This window comes from Lolium perenne, chromosome 4 (genome assembly GCF_019359855.2).
Source record: "Lolium perenne isolate Kyuss_39 chromosome 4, Kyuss_2.0, whole genome shotgun sequence".
Lineage (NCBI taxonomy): Eukaryota > Viridiplantae > Streptophyta > Magnoliopsida > Poales > Poaceae > Lolium > Lolium perenne.
Genome location: NC_067247.2, coordinates 132,042,592 through 132,061,898, shown reverse-complemented (window position 1 = coordinate 132,061,898; position 19,307 = coordinate 132,042,592). Strand labels below are relative to the sequence as shown.

Sequence of the window (19,307 nt, the reverse complement as noted above, 5' to 3'; positions counted from 1 at the left end):
CTCTAGCGCCGGTGTTTAGAGGCATGCGGCCAGGGAAGCCAACGGCGGCGATGCAAGCTGTCACTGAATCAGCGGCGGAGAAGAGGAAAAGGAAGGTCACATCAGCATCGACCTCGATGCGTATGCGCAAGGCCAAGGATTCCTGGACGACCACTGTTTCTCTCTCGGCTGGTTCTGCCCGTCCTCGAGTGGCCGCTAGCGACGTGCTCGACGAAATGACCGAGAGTCAAGCAAGTGCCACCAAGATTGGGGTGGCCGAATTCATGTCTCAATTGGATTCTTCACACACCCAAGGCCTCGATGAGCTCAACTTCGGCTGTTGGTGATAGCTACGCCGCGGAGGATTAAGAAGCCGAAGAACAGGTGACCAAGGTGGCGGCGACAAAAGAGAAGGGCAATAAGCCAAACAAGAGATCCGACAACTATAGTGAAGAAGAAAAAGATGTTGCATTGTGCCATGCTTGGATGAACGTTTCGCTTGATGCATCGGTTGGCACCAATCAATGCAAGGACAAGTTTTGGCAAAGAATTGAAGAGCACTACCTCAATGTTGTCAAGATATCGTCCTACCGTGCCCAAGGCTCTCTTAGTCATCGTTGGGGTGCAATACTTGATTGTTGCAATCGGTGGTCCGGCGCCTATGAGACGGTGAATAATTCACCACCAAGTGGTGTGCCAATCACCCAATATACTCCATTGCAAGAAGAAGTGTACAAGCATCACAACAATAAGGGTGGACACAAAGCTTTTACATTGTTTCATTTCTACAAGGAATTAGAGGGCAATGAGAGGTGGCCAAGAAGAAACTATGAGATCACTACACCCAAGAGGTCAAGAATCACCACGGCCATTGATGCCGATGATGATGACGAAGAAGAAGACCTCAACGATAGGCCGGAAGGTGGAGAGATAGCAAAGGAAAAGAAAAAGAGGGGAGGTGCGGCCGCATACAAAGATGAGTTCAATGCTATCATTGAGACCAAGAAGGCATTGTAGGCTGAACGCAAAGAGGAGAAGGAGGCAAGGTGGAAGGAGCTCAAATCTCTTGAGGATTAGAAGTGGTGGTCCAAGTTGGCGGTGGAGCAAAGAATGATAGCACTAGATGAAGAAAGAATGGCCAAGAAGAAGATGCTAGAAGAGCAAAGGCTTGCACTTGAGGCGGAGAAGTTCGCGAATGATAGGGAGGATGCCGACCGCACCATCATGTTCATGGACCCTAGCTCAATGGATGACAAAGTTAGGGCATAATGGGAGATCACTCACGCGAAGATCTTGGCCGAAGAGAGTGGTGGTAGTGGTGTTTAAGCTCGTCGAGGTGGTGGTGCCTGAAGAAGAAGATGCTGAGGTGGTGGTGGGGTCCACAACATATACATGGTATGTTGTGCTTTTGGATCAAACTTCATCAATATGTCATTTTTTGGATAATATGTATGCATGTTTAAACTTCCTATGTTTGAGATATTTGCAAAACCATGTCAAATTGTTTTTGCTCCTTTATATATAGGGGATCGGATCAAGCGGCCACCCTTTAGAGGAGAAATTTATCCTCCTCTATTTTGCAGCGCGGTTTCCTCCTATAAATGTTAGGGGATTTGCTAGAGATGCTTTAAGAAAGCGTATATCAGGAGAGCCTCGGCCATTTTCAGTCTAGTACACCCGATATCTAGGGTCCCGAACTTTTTTAGACATGTATACATGGAAACTCATACAGCCTTAGAGCATCTCCACCGGCGTCCCCCAAATAGGCGCCGGCAGGGGCGCCGGCACTGCCGTATGGGGGGCGCCGGCAGAGCATCCTCTATTTGGGGATGCTGCTCCCACGCCGGCGCCCCCATAGTGTAGCCCAATAGAAATTTATATTTAAAATGACATTTAAGAACCGAAATTTATACGAAATTCAAACAAAATTTATACAAAAGTAACTTTAAACCTAAATAAAACTTAAACTTCACCCTTATATAATGGCCGTCGGTTGGGGCGCGCGACGGGCCTGCCTCGTCGTCGTTCTTCGCCTTTGCCCCTGCGTCCGTGCCCGCTTCTCGTCCCTTGCTTCACGCATCTGGCGGTGGAGCATGGCGCCGGCGTCGCAGGAGCTTGCCGGCAGCGCTGTCCCCGCGCTTCCAGCCTTTGCCGAGAAGCCTTGTTCTCGGCGCGCCTCGCTTGCTCGCGGGAAAACGCCTCATAATGATGATGAGCGTTGAGCTCGTAGAGCTTCTGTCGCTCCGCCTCCATGAGGAGGCGTCCCGCCTCCTCCATGGCCACTCGCTGGCGCGAGATCTCGAGGGCGTGCTCGAGGTTTGCGTCGTTGACGAACTCCCGCTCCTCCTCCTTCAACCTTTGGAAGCATTGCACGTTCAACGACGCGAGGATCGCCGCCTGCTCTGGGTCGGCGGGGGCCGGTGGCTGCTCGCCCCACCGCGCCGCCTCCTCCGCCTCCTCAGCTTCCGCGTCTGCGACGTAGGCCTTGTGCCACGCCGCGAACCGTGGGTCCTTGTCGTCGTCAGAGCTATACTCCGCGTCGGGCTGCGGCTGCGGTGGTGGTGGAGGCAGCGCGCGGTCGTTGAGACCAAGCATGGAGTACGTCATCTTCAGACGGCGCGACATTTTTGAGGTCAAGATGAGAGAATGGAGCGGCAGCGGTGGTGGAGATGAGATGATAGCACCGCGGTAGTGGACAGCGTACGTACTATATAGCGGTGGCAACTACCCGCATTTACGACGGTGTAGACGACTAGACGCCGCGTGACCAGTCGCTGCCCTCGTGGCCGCCTCGGTTTCCGCACGGGAGACCATTAAACGCCGATGACCAACCTTCCCGCGTCGCGGCCGATGCGAACCGTCGTGTTCTCTCGCTGACAAGGCGTCCCACACATGAAAACCGTCCTACGCGAAGGGGCAGGTACGGGGATGCCGACGATTCTATTGGGCTTGAAAACTAGCCGACACCGTTTGGGGCGCACCGATGCGAGCCCAAAAACCACGCCGGCTCCCAAAACGCTATTGGGACCGCCGGTGGAGATGCTCTTAGTGGTGGTCCGCCGTGTTTTCCCAACACATTCCGGTAGCTTTGTCCAGTTAGTTAGTTAGTTAGTACATATAAAGCGCCGAATGCGTTTTGTCGAAGGAAGCAACTGCAGGCATGCCATGCCGTAGCACTGCTGTACTGTTTTATTTTCAAGTTCAATGGATGAATCGGTTGTTAGTGACACCTAACGAACTAGCCCGCGCAATCAATTATTGGCATCTTCAAGTTGATTCTGCGGCCCCTCCACTGAACTTAATCATCATTCTATCCATAGAACAAAGCTAGCGGAGATCATAGAAGAAATCGATCGGTCTAGAGAAAGATTAAATCGATCTGCGGCACACGTGGCTCTGTCGAGGAGGATCTTGTCCGAGAAGCTACGCCGACGGTGGTCTTCGGCGTAGCATACACCGACGGACTTTTAAGGCTACGCTGAGGGCCCGTGGCCGTCGTCACCTCTGCAGATTCCTGTAGTGTCTGATTATATATGACGTTACAGGTGTGGAAGAACGGTTGATGCTGATACGTGTGACACGCACGGCGCTGTTCATCAGAGTGCAACCCCGCTTTCTTAGTTAGTTAAGCTGGTCTCTGAATGCTGCAACCTTACTCCTGGTGACCTTTATGCCTGTGCTCTGAATCATTTCCCTCAAAAGACGTAGGCATGATCGAAAAGGGATATAATCCTAAAAGTCTATCGTCCACTCGGGAAAGATCCTATGCTACTGATTGAAACCTCTGGCGTCTCCTCTTGTCTGCACTCTTATCCTCTGGTGGTTATAGTGGATTTCAGGACATGAGAGGCTACCTGCAGCCAAGGCCGGATAACACTGTGGACGTGTGCGTGGCCCCTCTTCACATGCTACCGTCGTCTCTGCTTGCGTGAAAAGAATGTGGCAACGGCGCCTCATCGCATCGAAAGAAACCTGCACCACCGCCGTTGCATCGAAACGAAACGGTTTTCACAAAGTCTGGAATTGTTGGATTCACATTTGGAGTTGGAGGTTGGTTTTAAGTAATATTTTTTGAACAGAAGTTGAAGCCAATTTTTCAACCCGTGTCAAATAAAAAGGAGCTGTGTAAAGAAACTAAGCAGGGTGGGAAATGGCGACAACTTCAACTCTAGGGCGTTGATCCTTAGAAATGCATCAAAAGAAACTACTTCCCGACTATCATCAACATAGTCAGGCCAAGGGACGTGGCGCAACATCATTAGCCAGGAACGTCTATTTAAGGAACCGCCCTTAACCTCATGGATGCTCACGTCCCTTCCCTCATGTACGTTTGTACATCGTCCTTCTAAAACTCGCCATGGGCGCCTTCTCCTCCCACAACGTTGGCATTGGCATGGCTCTAGTCATAATGCTGTTGACTATACCTTCCTTGCTGCGAACGGCGGTCGCTGGCAACCCGCCGTTCTCATGCGGCCCGGGGGCGACGACGAAGGGGTACGCGTTCTGCGACTCGCGGCTGCCACTGGAGCGGCGCGCGGCGGACCTGGTGGCGCGGCTAACGCTGGCGGAGGAGGTGTCGCAGCTGGGCGACGAGGCGGCCGGGGTGCCGCGGCTAGGCGTGCCGCCGTACAAGTGGTGGTCGGAAGGGCTGCACGGCGTCTCTTTCTGGGGCCACGGCATGCACTTCGACGGCGTCGTCAGCCGCATCACCAGCTTCCCGCAGGTGCTGCTCACCGCCGCCTCCTTCGACGACGACCTGTGGTACCGTATCGGGCAGGTATGAAACGTATTTTTTCACGTATCTACTACAGTATTTCTGCACGTACTGGCACCGTTGGGCGGGTACGTAGCATGCACGTACGCTTAGCTGCTTTGAAACTGTCCATGCATATACGGTCCTGTACGCTTAACTAACTTGAAATTGCACGTACATATATGGTCGTATGCTTAACCACTTAGCTTACGATCTGCTCCTTGATGTTTCGTTGACTTCGGTGCATAATGTACGTGGTTAAGGGAATAAATTTTCAACAATTATGATAAGTTTATAAAGTGAATATTTGTAGGGCCAAAATAGAGGTAAAATTTTCTTCCTTCATTTTCTCCACCTTTCGCATTGTGAAAATGAAGTATTGGTGTGTATCTGTGTCAAATATAATATTTGGTAATGTGTGTAGCGCTATGTATGGAAAAGCAGCGTAAACCAATTAAGTTAAAGCTCTTTTTCACAAAAAAAGAGATAGAGTTAAAGCTCATACAACTTAAGAACCATCGGAATTTAAATTCTGATTCGTGCCTCCATGAGTTGCAACTCACATGTGATTTTTTTTGTTGCAAGTGAGATTGCGACTGAGATTGTTTAATTTCAAGTGATGTTGCAATTATGATTTTGTAGTTTCAGGAAAGGTTGTAATTGTGGAAAATAATTCACATAGTACAAAATTGGGATCACATCACTTGAGCTCATAGAAGTTAGCCACTCCAAAAATAGTTGTAAAATTCTTGTGAAACTAGCTAGATAAGGCATAATCTTGGAAACGCTAATATTTCCAATAATATAGTGCATACCTCAGTGAGTCCTACAAAAAAAAGTAGTACTTCCTCCCATTTTAAATAAATTTCACATGTTCAATGAATCTAGGCATATTATGACCTACATTTTGTCTAAATTTGGATAAGTATTTAGGATCGGAGGGTGTAGAAACTATTGAAGAAAATTAAAAATAAACGAAATTATACATGAACTTTGAATATAAATATAATGATTCTCAAAAAAATATATAAATATAGTGCCTAGTCCCTTTCCATTAGTTCAGACTTCTGGGATAGTTGGCTAGTGTGTCAATCCTATATGGTATCATAGCAAAACGGTCTCAAGTTCTAGACCCTGGTCACATAGTATTAAGGGAAAAAAATTATGCGGCTTGCACTGCGGCTCACATAGGCCTGCGGTCTCAAGTTCTAGACCCTGCTTACAAAGTGGTGTGTTGAATATAAATATGATGCCTATAAATTTTGCATTAGTTTGGAATTCTGGGATAGTTGGTTAGTGCACCACTCCTATTTTTTCGAAATGGCGAATGCCCCGTCCACTGCATCAGTTGACGCACACAACCTTTTATTATGAAATTAGTGTTTACATCTCATGGATCAGAGAGGGTCGATACAAAAATCAACCATCATCAAAAAAGAAAGGGCGATTGTCTAGTCCTAAACATCGTCCAATCTATTAGTGCATCACTCCTATGTTGTATCAAAGCCAAGGGGTGTCAAGTTCAAGACATTGAAAAAAGATTCAGCGTCTATATTAAAAGTAAATAAAAATAATTTTGCGGCCTACCACGAATCCATGCTAAAGACTAAAATAGCCTACATGTGAGGGTAAGTGTTGATTATAAATATAATAGATAGCCTCTTTCTATCCTTCGGACTTTTAAGATAGTTGGCTAGTGCATAGATCCTCTAATAACAATGCAATTTGGATAAAGGTCTATGTAAGGGTCAAATCAAACTAAAAGCATCCATGCATAACAGCTCAAATTATATAAGAGCGGCGATTGTCCTTTGCATATGGTTGCCGTTGGATTCATACTGTTTTATACTGTTTCATGCTTCATGATTCATTCTGGCAAGTATCATTAAGTTTCATTATTTCTGGAAATATAAGACATATTGGTCTACAGTGAAACATTGTGATTTTGCACGGGAGAAATTAAGTCATTTCTCCAGGTTACATGCACGAACTGCACTACATGAGAAGGCTACTTAGCAAATTGTGCAATAACTTGATTGGTTAAGAAACCGAGAATGACGCATAGCGGGACCTCATACATCAGATCACTACCTATCGGTCGGTAGGAAAATCAATGAGCGCACATGTAGGTCTATATGTCCAGCTAGCCTTTTGTGCATAACCAACAACACTACGTTCATTCGTCTGCCGGCGCCTGTGGCTATGCTATACCTTCCGGGGAATTGCTCCACACACGACGATCTCTGTACGATCTCTATCCGATGATGCTTTCTCAGAGTGCTACTTTTTCATTGGGTCCGCCACCACTACTAATTAATCATCAGCCACAGCCAAAACCAGGACCCGCAATAACGTAATAGTCTTCCTTGGCTTCTTGAGCATCAGGGCATTTCCAACGAAACTGACGCTAAAATGGACGCGAAAATCTGCTTACGTCGGGCTAAATGGTCGAAATCAACCGTGCATCCATTTACGTCTAGGGATGTCCTAGCAGCCCGACGCATAATCTATTTTCCCATTTAAAAACCATAATTTACATATTTGTAAAAATACATTAAAATGCTCTAGAAAATAAAAAAGGGCCAGCAAGGCCTGCTAAAACCGAGGTACAGACTACCGCTCTTCGTAGTTGACGAGGTCGATGAACTCCGGCTTCTGCCATGGGAGTTGGTACGTCGGCGGTGGAGGAGGAAGGGCAGTCTGCGGTGAGGGAGGCCACAAATCCCAGGTTGTCGAAGGATCCTCATCCTCGTCCTGGCGGTGGAGCGTAGTTGCCCCTCCTCGCTCACATCGCTATTGTGAGATGTCCATGCGCCACTTCCCTCCCTAACCACAACCCGTCGCCTCCCCTCCTCCCCCACCGTCGACACCTGATAAGGGGTGGCCCGATCTTCTCAGTAAGCAACGGTGGTGATGATGATCACGGGGTGATGTCAGCGGAGAAACACGACGATGTAGTGGATGATAACTTGTATGACGCAACGAGATCTCTCGATTGGTCCCTGCCGCCAATGCAACAGCTCTCAACCCTGCAAGATATTCACAACTCCACACACTTGTGCACGTAGCCGCCGACCACGAAGCGGTAAGTTGCAACCGTCTAATTCCCAATGGAATAGCAGATCACACAAGACTTTTTCAGGATCTACACAATATCAAGCAATATGGTGTAGGGATTCAATAGTTTTGCTAGAGCAAACAACTAAGAACTAGGGTTTATCTTAAACGTGGTCTAAAGCATCCGGTCAACCCGGCGGCAACCGGAAAGTTCGCAAAACTTCGTCCGGTTTGGCCCCGGTACGATGCATCCGGTTGGCGCCTGATACGCGTACAGCACGCGTCCGTTGGGAACCCCAAGAGGAAGGTGTGATGCGTACAGCAGGAAGTTTTCCCTCAGTAAGAAACCAAGGTTTATCGAACCAGTAGGAGCCAACAGGGGCGGAGCCAGGATTTGACAATAGGGGGGGCGAACAAGACGACAACTACTGACTCGTCGAAGATTTTTTTTTTACAGGGTTGAAAGGCATAGAAAATAATGTAACAGGGTGGATGACATCTTAAATATAGTGTCAAAATCAAAATATGAAATACGTAGTATGACAAAACGTTGGTCTCTTTCTCATCATTTTTTAAGCAAGTTTTTTTGAGAAAAATAAATTGTACTTTCAATTCTTTTCTTGCTTTTGTGTATCAACTAGTGATGGTAGTATATATTCGATCTAACAAGAAACAAATAGTGGTATATACGGATTAAATATTAATAGTAATACAGATACATTAGGTACCTTGAGGCTGAGACATACCACCAGTCGTACTATGCAGTAATGCAGATGCTCGGCGAGCGATGAGGCGGCCAAGCCGTATCCATGTCAGATCCTTTGGCCGGCGCAGTGTCGTAAGGCGGCGAGCGGCGGCGGCGGCTAGTGGCGGCTAGTAGCGTATGTAGAGGGCGCTGATGACATCGATCAAGGAAATCAATTGATCTGCTAAGCCCAAAAGTGTCGATTGACTTTTGATTAGGGAAGACAGCGCCATAACGGGATGGGCTGCTGGGCTTCTGTTGCCTGGACTAGAACGGAAGCAATTAAGCAAGCGTGGACAATTAATCATGTGTTTAGCCCGGCCATTAGCACGCATATGCTGTATACTAGTACCAGTAGCTACTGCGACATGTTGAGGGGGGCGATCCATTGGGGGGGTCTAGCCCCTGCTCGCCCCCCCCTGTCTCCGCCCCTGGGAGCCAAGAAGCATGTTGAAGGTTGATGGCGGCGGAGTGTAGTGCGACGCAACACCAGGGATTCCGGCGCCAACGTGGAACCTGCACAACACAACCAAAGTACTTTGTCCCAACGTAACAGTGAGGTTGTCAATCTCACCGGCTTGCTGTAACAAAGGATTAGATGTATAGTGTGGATGATGATGTTTGCAGAAAACAGTAGAACGAGTATTGCAGTAGATTGTATTCGATGTAAAAGAATGGACCGGGGTCCACAGTTCACTAGAGGTGTCTCTCCGATAAGAATAAACATGTTGGCGTGTAGTAGGGATGTCCTCATCAACACCAGTGAGAGCCGTCGGGCAAAGCCTGCGCAGTGCCGACGGCGGCAGACCTCCTCTTCTCCATGTGCTGCGAGGCCCAAGGGGGGGACCCTGTCCTAGCGGTGTCTGCTCCGCTCGTTGTCGCGAGCGGCTTGGCGTGCAGTCGTGGCGGCGCCTCATCGCGCCTATCGCCATCCTCCTCCCGTGCGTCAGGCAAGCCCGTCGGGGCGGATCTTGGCCTCAGGATGGGGGCTGGGGGTGGCGCCGGTTCCGGTCGGCGCTGCTATGGCTTTGCCCGGCGGCATGGTTGTTGGTGGTGGCGGGTGCGCCCCTTGCGGTGCTGCTTTTGCCGCGACCAGACTAGGACGACGAGATATAAAAGGTGCACTCAAGGGAGAGCAGATTTGGTGCACCCGGGTTCGAGTGCTCCTTGTTTTTGTAATTTTTTAAAATTATACGAGTATGTTTCAAAAAATCATAAATGTTATTCAATGAATACATACACATGTTCCGAATACTCATGCAACTTTTTGGTAGAAATTATGTTGTATTTTGAGCAAAGGAAAAAATAACAAGTTTATAGGGATGGAAAATTCAGATTTTTATCCGAAATTTGCCTTTTTCGTATAGCTCAAAATACAACAAATTTTCATCCAAAATTTACACCGCACCTTTGAAATGTTTATATGCATGTATGGGATTAATTTCAGATTTTTAAAAATCACAAAAATGTGTTTTCCAAATGCTGAGCACTTGTGCTCACGTGCCACACTCAAGGTCGCAGTGAAGGAACAATAGAGAGGAAGGAGATGATTTTGTCGGCTTGACTTGAATTTCTGGGTAGGCAACGGGACACAGACAGTCACACAGAGAGTCATCCAGATGAGACAAGACACCCACACGTAAAGCATTACTGCCACATATGATCGTACAGTTTTCGGATGTAAAACGTCGTGTGTATAGCAGGGCTCTTCCTTCCGTATCTTGAACAGACTGTGTGTCCATGCTGGTAACGTGACTTGCCTTGGGCCTGCTCCAATATTTATTGACAATAAAATGCAACTACCAAATCTCAGTACAGATCTATCGAATGTCTTGTTGTTTATGATGTTTAATTGTATATGTCGTCATCGCCTAACTTATAAATTCTTGATGAAATTCCTTGCATTTTATTCTGAAGATATTTAAAATTTTGAAAGGCTTTACAATGGTAATGGTGTTGTGCTTCAGAAATGGCAGTGCGTGTCGTAGTATTATTACCTCTATACTCCTTCCGTCCCAAACTATAAAGCGTCTAAGGATTAGTTAAAAGTCAATGTTTTAAAAGTTGGAGCAAGTTTATACACAAAAATATAAATATTTACAATACTAAATCATTATCAATAGATTCACCGTAAAGTATATTTTCTTAATATGTCAATTTGATATTGTAGATGTAAATATTTTTTTCTCTAATTATTTGGTCAAAGTTTGTAAGGATTGACTTTTAACCAATCCTTAGACGCCTTACATTTTGGGACGGAAGGAGTACTAAAAAAGGGACTGAAAAAGAAGATGTACTAACTTGGCATTTGCTACACAATCATTGTCCTAGTTACCAAATGATCATACAGATGGTGCATTCACGCCACACGTGCCCGTCTTGTTCAGTCGTCACTGTGTGAAGCGGGCCTATATTTGAAAATTGAAAGAAACTATACAACCCCCGTTTAATTGGTAGGTACTTTTGTACTGCAAAACTGATCAACTTAGCAGGGCACTGAATGCCCTCTCGTATTTGGAAGCATCGGTCCCATCAGCTGGTAGACCTGTGTACCTCACTATCTAGAGTCTAAATTGTCTGGCATGTGCAACAATACTGTTGCCGAATGCCCAAATTGTCTTATCATTTTTTTCGATAAAGGGAATATATTAATATCAAAAGATATCAATTACACCCAGCCTCTGCAACAACACACCACGCTAATGGCACTACGGATGCACACAGCCAAAAAAAGAAAAGAAAACTAAGAAACAAAAGTCCCGCTACAGTATCTCGGGCCTAACAACAGCAATACATCCACCGCCAAGACAACACCTGAAGTACAGACTCTCCAAAAACGACGCCTTCAAGAAGGGAACAGTGTTCTAACACCGTCGTCGCCCGATCAAAGATCTTAGGTTCTCACCCTGAAGATAGTCCCCGCTCTCAAAACAATGCCTCCAACAAGGTCATTGTCAGGCACAACCAGTTAAGGCCAGACCTTGGGTTTTCACCCTGAAAGGTAGGACTCTGAACTTCACCTGTGTTGTTGCCCCCACTTTCATTCCGTTGCTGTGAAGTCTGGAATATCAAGCCAGTTCCATCTCACCACCAAGATCCGACCACCATTGCGCTTCCACCAATCTTGACTTTCATGACCTTCTCCGCCAGCACCATGGAAAGAAAATAAGCTCCATGATATTAACAGCCAGCAGAGCTTCGAAGCACTCCCTCTGAAACCAAACGGTCAGATAAAAAACATGGGTGCGCTCGACCGAAAACACCCAAACCAGCAATCTTCAGGCATTGATCGCACAATGAATTTCACCGGCAGGACCTTCCGAAACACGACAATCTAGCAAGCTCGGTGGGAAGAAGCTTCCGAACGATCTTCACTTGGCGCGAGAAGAACCCTAGGCCTGCCACCTTTATTAGGCAGAACGGCAGGTCCCCCTCGCCATCGCCCGCCGGCAACCTGCTCCGCCACGGAGGTCGCACTCTACCAGCGGCCATGAGACAGCAAAGAGAACGGCGACGACCAAGCAGGGTCGACCCCGACCAGACCGGCCCAACCATGCAGCGAAGAAGACCGGATAGGCAGCACTGGAATCACCCAGATCAAGATCTGGAGTTTTCCCCAACGCCACCCAATCTGGCCCAGATCTTCACCGCGGGTCAAGGCGCCGCTGGAGGAGAGTCTCCGCCACCACCCCGACCAGGGGCGCCGCCCTGGTCGCTGCATGCAGATGAGCCACCACCACCGCCCTAGCAGCCATGGCGCAGATCTCCGGCGTCCACCACCCCAGTCCACCTTCGGGGGCTGGGCCCGCTGCCACCGCGGCAAGGGCCGGCGGCAGCGGCGACTAGCGGAGCAGGCGAGGGGGGGGGGGGGGCTGTAGGCGGCGGCGCGGTATCGCCCTAGGGAGCGACACGGGAGCGGGCCGGCTACTTGCACCAAAATGATATCCCCAACTTCAATCCGTTACAACACAGATATCTTGCTCCTGGAATTCATAGTGGGTGCACGAACATCACACTGAAACTCAGAGATCTTGCTATAAATCAGGAGTATTTCTACAGGAGCCGGTGCTCCCCGTCCTTAACCTGTCTCGCCAAGCCTACACGATACAGAGACAACGCCACGCCGCCGCTAGGAGGACATCGCACCAGCCGATCTCCAGACCAATCAACCTCGCTCTGGCTCTGCGACTGACGACTGGGCAGTCGCCGGGCGATGGAACCCTGCGACGGCGAGTTCCCGGCCACACAATCTGGGTGTTAAAAAAAATTAATTGTCTTATCATATGATGATTATTACTGATGCTTGCTTGTTCGTCATGTAGGCGATCGGCACGGAGGCCAGGGCGTTGTACAACCTCGGCCAGGCGGAGGGACTCACCATCTGGTCTCCCAACGTGAACATCTATCGTGATCCCCGGTGGGGCCGTGGCCAGGAGACCCCCGGCGAGGACCCCACCACTGCCAGTAAGTATGCCGTGGCTTTCGTCAAAGGCTTGCAGGGCACCTCGGCGACGACTCTGCAGACTTCAGCGTGCTGCAAGCATGCCTCGGCGTACGATCTAGAGAACTGGAATGGCGTTGTACGGTACAACTTCAATGCAAAGGTGAGTCTATTGAAACAGCCGTTGTAGAAAGAAAAGAAGGATCAATGATCTAATCGATCGTGCCTGACTTTCGATCGGCATTTGGTCAGGTAACACCCCAGGACATGGAGGATACGTTCAACCCTCCGTTCAAGAGCTGTGTGGTCGAAGGGAAGGCGACGTGCGTCATGTGCGCTTACACCACCATCAACGGCGTCCCTGCCTGCGCCAACTCTGACCTCATCACTAAAACCTTCAAGGGAGAATGGGGATTAAATGGGTAGGAAGGATATAGTCATGTAGATAGTGCTACAGAAAATTTAATTGGGCTTCAAGTTGGTTTATTATTGAGTTGTGCCTTCACTTATGCAGGTACGTCTCTTCTGACTGTGATGCGGTTGCACTAATGCGTGATGCCCAACGCTATAGCCCCACGCCAGAGGATACTGTCGCTGCTGCGCTCAAGGCTGGTATGTATCCTTCACTTCCTGTTTCATTTTTTGAGACTAGGATTGTAATAAGTGATAGCACGAAAACCTGTTCATTGATTGACTTTCATAAACAACTACCTCCGTCCCAGTTTATAGGGCTTGTACGTATCTCTAGGTTCTCAATTTGGCAACTAAAAACCTTACTTATTACATTGATAACATGGATATTGCATTTCAAGCAACACATTACTTACTGCACAATGGTCTAGAGTCTAGACAACTACCATCTGTACCACATCTCCACGTCAGATGCAGACTCTAATGTAGACGTTTGTACACCAAGGCTCTCTGTTTAGGTGTCTGAACAAGAAACCGTCAATTGCATGAACAAGAAATTGCACCAAACAAATTTGCAATCAAAAAACGATATAAAACATGGCACATCGGTATGATACTATGATCCATCCTGCCACTGCTGCCATCCATACATCACGAACGCGACTCTGTCCTGCAGTAGAAAGTGCTGGTCTGTGTTGGCCTTGCCCTGGCTGGCGGCGACGCAGCACTGATGTGCACATGGCCGTTGTCATATCCCTTCCATGCATGATCCGTGTGTTGTAGTTCCTGATCGGTCCCGATGCCTCCATGCCATGGCGAAGGAGACCCTGAGGACGATGACGACGCAGCGGCTTGGCCTCGTTCAGATCCGACGACGGCAAAGAAATTGAAATAATTTCAGGATTACGTTCCTGCTGAGATCTATGGCGCTTTGACAGAAGAAACTGCAAATTACAAATAGCTACGAATACAACAGGAAAAAGACTGGCTATAGCTAGAGATTTTCCAGAGTACTGACAGTCTGAAGATGTACAAACGAGATTCTTCTCTCTTCTCTTTCAACCGCTTCCACGTCAAACAAAATCAAAGGTTGCACTTGATACAGACGGCTGCGGTGGACGATTGTACATGCCCTTAGCAAGGACTAGTCGCACTCCGTTCCAAAAACAAGCAAATTGAAGGCCTATTATATTTAGTCAAAATTAAAATATTAATTTGACCAATTTTTTAGATGAAATTATGAACATCATCTACAATACCGAAGAAATATAAAAGAATCCAACATAGAATATATTTATTTAGAGTATTTACTCACTATTGCATTTACATTTTTTCTAAAACTCGTTAAACTTAAAAAATGTTGATTTTTGATTAAAATCTATAAGACTTTTTTTTTTGGAATGGAGGTACTTGTAATTTTTACCGCCCCAAAGATTTCTGTTAAGACTTGTACTTATTGAGATGTAGTAAACACGTACAGTTTTTTTTTTTTTTGCGAAATAGTAAACACGTACAGTTTAGAACTACACAATGCCAATTTGTTTGGATAAAAAGATACTAACGAAAATTGCAACTTAATTTCAGGGCTGGACTTGAACTGCGGGAACTACACGCAGGTGCACGGCATGGCGGCGCTCCAGCGGGGAAAGATGACGGAGCAGGACGTGGATAAGGCCCTCAAGAACCTCTTCGCTGTCAGGATGCGGCTCGGACACTTCGACGGTGACCCCAGGAATAACGCATTGTACGGGAGCCTTGGCGCCAAGGACGTGTGCTCTCGTGCACACAAGGACCTCGCCCTCGAGGCGGCGCAGAATGGCATCGTCCTACTCAAGAACGACGCCAACATCCTCCCCCTTGACCGGTTGGCGGTCGAATCCGTCGCCGTCATTGGTCCCAACGCCGACGATCCTGCTGCGCTCAACGGCAACTACTTCGGCCCCCCGTGCGAAACCACGACGCCTCGCCAGGGATTGCAGCGGTACGTGAAGGACATCAGATTCCACGCCGGGTGCAGCTCGGCGGCGTGCGACTTTGCGGCGACAGACCAGGCGGTCAGGATAGCGGGCTCGTCGGACTACGTGATCCTGTTCATGGGGCTGAGCCAGAAGCAGGAGCAGGAAGGGCTCGACAGGACAAGCCTCCTCCTCCCCGGGAAGCAGCAGAGCCTCATAACCGCCATCGCCAGCGCTGCGAAGCGGCCAGTGATACTGGTGATCCTGTCCGGCGGCCCGGTTGACGTAACATTCGCCAAATCAAACCCGAAGATCGGTGCAATCCTTTGGGCCGGCTACCCTGGTCAGGCCGGCGGGCTTGCTATCGCCAACGTCCTCTTCGGAGACCACAACCCCAGTGGCAGGCTGCCGGTGACCTGGTACCCTGAGGAGTTCACCAAGGTGCCCATGACGGACATGCGGATGCGCGCCGACCCGGCGACCGGCTACCCCGGCCGGAGCTACCGCTTCTACAAGGGCAAGACCGTCTACAAGTTCGGTTATGGCCTTAGCTACTCCCATTTCTCTCGCCGACTAGTAGTCTCAGGAACCAGCAAACAAACACCAATCACGAATCTACTCTCCGGACTGACGGTGAAGCCAACTGCAAAAGGCGGCGCAAGCTACGATGTCGAGGAGCTTGGCGTTGACGGGTGCGAACAACTCAAGTTCCCAGCAATGGTCGAGGTGCAGAACCACGGCCCCCTGGACGGAAAGCACTCAGTGCTAATGTTCCTCCGGTGGCCCAACGTCACGGGTGGGCGTCCGGTGAGTCAGCTGGTTGGGTTCCGAAGCCAGCATCTCAAGGCCGGTGAGAAGGCCAGCCTGAGGTTTGATGTCAGCCCATGCGAGCACTTCAGTACGGCGGGAGAGGACGGCAGGAAGGTGATCGATACAGAGTCACATTTCCTTATGGTTGACAAGGATGAGAGCGAGATCAGTCTATAGGCGTAAATTGATATGATCTGCACGGGTTAAAGCTCCATGCAACGACAATACTTATGATTTGTTACACAATTTAAGCTTAACTTATGGTAATTCTTTATATTGCCTTAAAATTAGCATTGTTCATGCAACAAGAACGTTTATTATCATCTTTGTCACGCAAGCAGGCTTAACTTTGTTTGGAGTTCTGATGGAAAAGCTGGTGTAATCGCAGCCAGTGTGTTCCCTTACGCCCTACGCAGACCCGGTCCTGAGGTTTTGGGGGCCCCGGGCAAAAAAATAGAAAATGGGGCCCCTTGAAACATCTATTATCTATGGATGCAAATTTACTACAAGTCATGGTTAATTAGTTGAGTTCAATTAACTCTATTTTTTACGATTGAGGTGTTTCTCTTGACAGAACAATCCATGAAGGACAAAATAAAATTATGCGCATCATTTTCTTGAGATGCCTCAAATCCTTTTTCTCTCAAGCAAGGGGCATTGCCCTTAAAATCCTACGGTGGATTGAATCTAGATCTAAGCGCGCATCTTTATCCGGCATACTGCTCGACTGCAACTATTTGTATGAATTTCTTTATTAGTCTACACTAGTTTCTTTCATTCCACTCAATGTTTCTCTTTTCCTTTTGTATCTAATAATTTGAATTTTTGGGAAAAGGGTCGCCATAAGAACTTGGTCTCAATCTCCTTGGCTATTCGAGAAGTTGACATCGCCGGTCTCAGTCTCAAGAATGATCATACCAAAATTGCTTTTACTTTACAGCGAGCCAAGCCGGAGACGGAGGACTTATTATAATTTTGGTATGATTAAACTGATAGCATGAAGCCAATCCTATGACATCAAATTAATTTATTATGATCAAGGTTGGATTTAGAAAAATATACATCACTACTAATTAAATATAGAACAATCAACTATCAAACTAAAAAAAAAGTTCTAGAACAAGCAAGTGTCAATTAATAATAGGTCATAACATCAACCATTTAAAAATGAACCCACGCTATTTTTTTACATCTTTTTTGAGACTCTTTTTTTTTACATCTGCAAACACGCTAATACATCAATTGGTCGCTAATTCCATCTTGGAAAATAAAACGAGAATTCCAGCCTAATCCTCCGGTGTGGCCCACCATAACTTAACCATCAAACGCAAACAGACGAAAGCCCGGATGCCCAGTTCACTATAGGAAAAGACTCACATAAGAAAGAAAGGCCCAAGTATCGTGATCCTATGTTTAGCATTTCTTCTTCGTGGAGAACTTGAAAAACTTCCGGCAGTTCGCTAATGGCACCTTCGGAGATTCCTCTGCTGCTCGAACATACCTAGACTGGGCCCCCCTCAGTTTTGGGGGCCCGGGGTGGCCGCCCCTCCCCCGTTAGGCCCGGCCTTGCTCCTACGGCTTCTTCTCTTTCCTCCAAAACTATTCTACCATATCCTCCACTTTACCATGCGCACCGTCGTTTTACCATTACAAAAGACCAAGCCCGACTGGCAAAAAAAATGTCCCGACTTCAGTATGACTGTCATCATGTGACGCAAAAAGTAGGCATGCAACACTATAAATTAAGGAGCTCACCCTTGTAGTACTACTCTCATCCAAACATGCTTAACTTCGAAGTTTAATGGGATCTAGTGCTTTAGTGCAGGTATAATCGTATCCAACATGTTCTGCACTCCCTTTTCCTACTGCTTTCCCCTCCCGCTCATTCTCTTGCAAACACACGGATTTTACCATGTCCATCTCACTTTGCCATGCGTACCCACGGTTTAGCATTACCTAAAGCAGAGCAGGAGTGGCCACAACAAAAATTATCGCCCCAACTTCACCATGATTGTCGCCGCGTGACACGAAAAGGAGATGCAACAGTAGCTAGGAGTTCCCAAGAGGTCACCCATCCTAATAATACTCTTGCCAAAGGATGCTTGACTTCAGAATTCTGATGGGATTTGGTGCTTAGTGTTGGTATGATCGCATCTGACATGTTCTGCACGACTTTTTCCCTTATGCTTGCCCCTACCGCTCCTTTCCTCGCCTACACAACTATTTTACCATGCTCATCCCACTTTGCAATGCGCACCACCGTTTCTCCATTACCAAAAGCCGAGCACAAGTGGGCGTAAAAAAAAATTGTCGTCCTGACTTCACCATGACCATCGCGACGTGACACAAAAAGAAGGATGTGACACAAGGACATCCCAAGAGGTCACCAATCCAAGTACTACTCTTGCCCAAGCACGCTTAACTTTGGATTTATGATCAGATTCGATGCCTTAGTGCTAGTATGATCGCACTCGACATGTTTTGCACACCTTTTTCCCTCATGCTTGCCCCTCTCGCGCCTTCTCTTACCTACACAACTATTTTACCAAGGTCATCCCACTTTGCCATGCGCACCACCATTTTTCATTACACCAAGAACGAGTGCCACAAAACAAAATTATTGCCCTGACTTTGTTGGGAATATGACCTAGAGGCAATCATAGATGATGTATTTGCCAATGTATCCATAAAGTAAAGATGTCCCTATATGAACTCTTATATGTATCATCGAATACATGATTCGGTTGTGGAACTATATATCCATGTTGTTCATACTGAATTATCTTTAGTCATTAAGGTTGTGCTGGACACAAGACTTATACTAATGTGGAAGTCGGTTGATGAATCGGTTTGACTTGTCATGGTGATGCATGTAAAATGCATACATTAGCTTTGTCCTTTATCATATTAAATTCACACATATTTGCAACCTATATAATGATAATATCATGTTTTACATTAATTTATGAGGATTTACCAATGATCCTCTTTATTTGGTTTATAACTCCGCAGAATAGGAAATCCTTGTTTCGCCTATTTTTCACTTTCAGAGATCTATACGGAGTCAAATTGACCTGTGATTTTTGGAGCGTCACTTTTTCATCGGAAGAATCACCATTGAACTTTGAAGCAGGCCTGGATGGGCCTGAGGCCCAA

At 47.4% G+C, this 19,307-nt stretch overlaps 1 protein-coding gene across 1 annotated transcript; it reads left to right on the top strand.

The window, feature by feature from the left end:
- The first annotated feature begins 4,272 nt into the window (after window positions 1–4,272).
- Window positions 4,273–16,474, top strand: LOC127293934 (probable beta-D-xylosidase 7). The gene is made up of 5 exons (XM_051323654.2): window positions 4,273–4,756; window positions 12,857–13,138; window positions 13,228–13,397; window positions 13,490–13,587; window positions 14,971–16,474. The coding sequence occupies exons 1-5, from the start codon at window positions 4,337–4,339 to the stop codon at window positions 16,326–16,328; spliced, it is 2,328 nt and encodes a 775-aa protein (XP_051179614.1). The 5' UTR covers window positions 4,273–4,336; the 3' UTR covers window positions 16,329–16,474.
- The last annotated feature ends 2,833 nt before the right edge of the window (window positions 16,475–19,307 follow it).

Excerpts from the sequence above, each read along its gene's own strand:
- LOC127293934 (XM_051323654.2), top strand. The coding sequence starts at position 4,337 with ATGGGCGCCTTCTCCTCCCACAACGTTGGCATTGGCATGGCTCTAGTC. Across the intron at positions 4,757-12,856 it reads TGTGGTACCGTATCGGGCAG|GCGATCGGCACGGAGGCCAG; the intron begins GTATGAAACGTA and ends TTCGTCATGTAG. Across the intron at positions 13,398-13,489 it reads GGAGAATGGGGATTAAATGG|GTACGTCTCTTCTGACTGTG; the intron begins GTAGGAAGGATA and ends TCACTTATGCAG.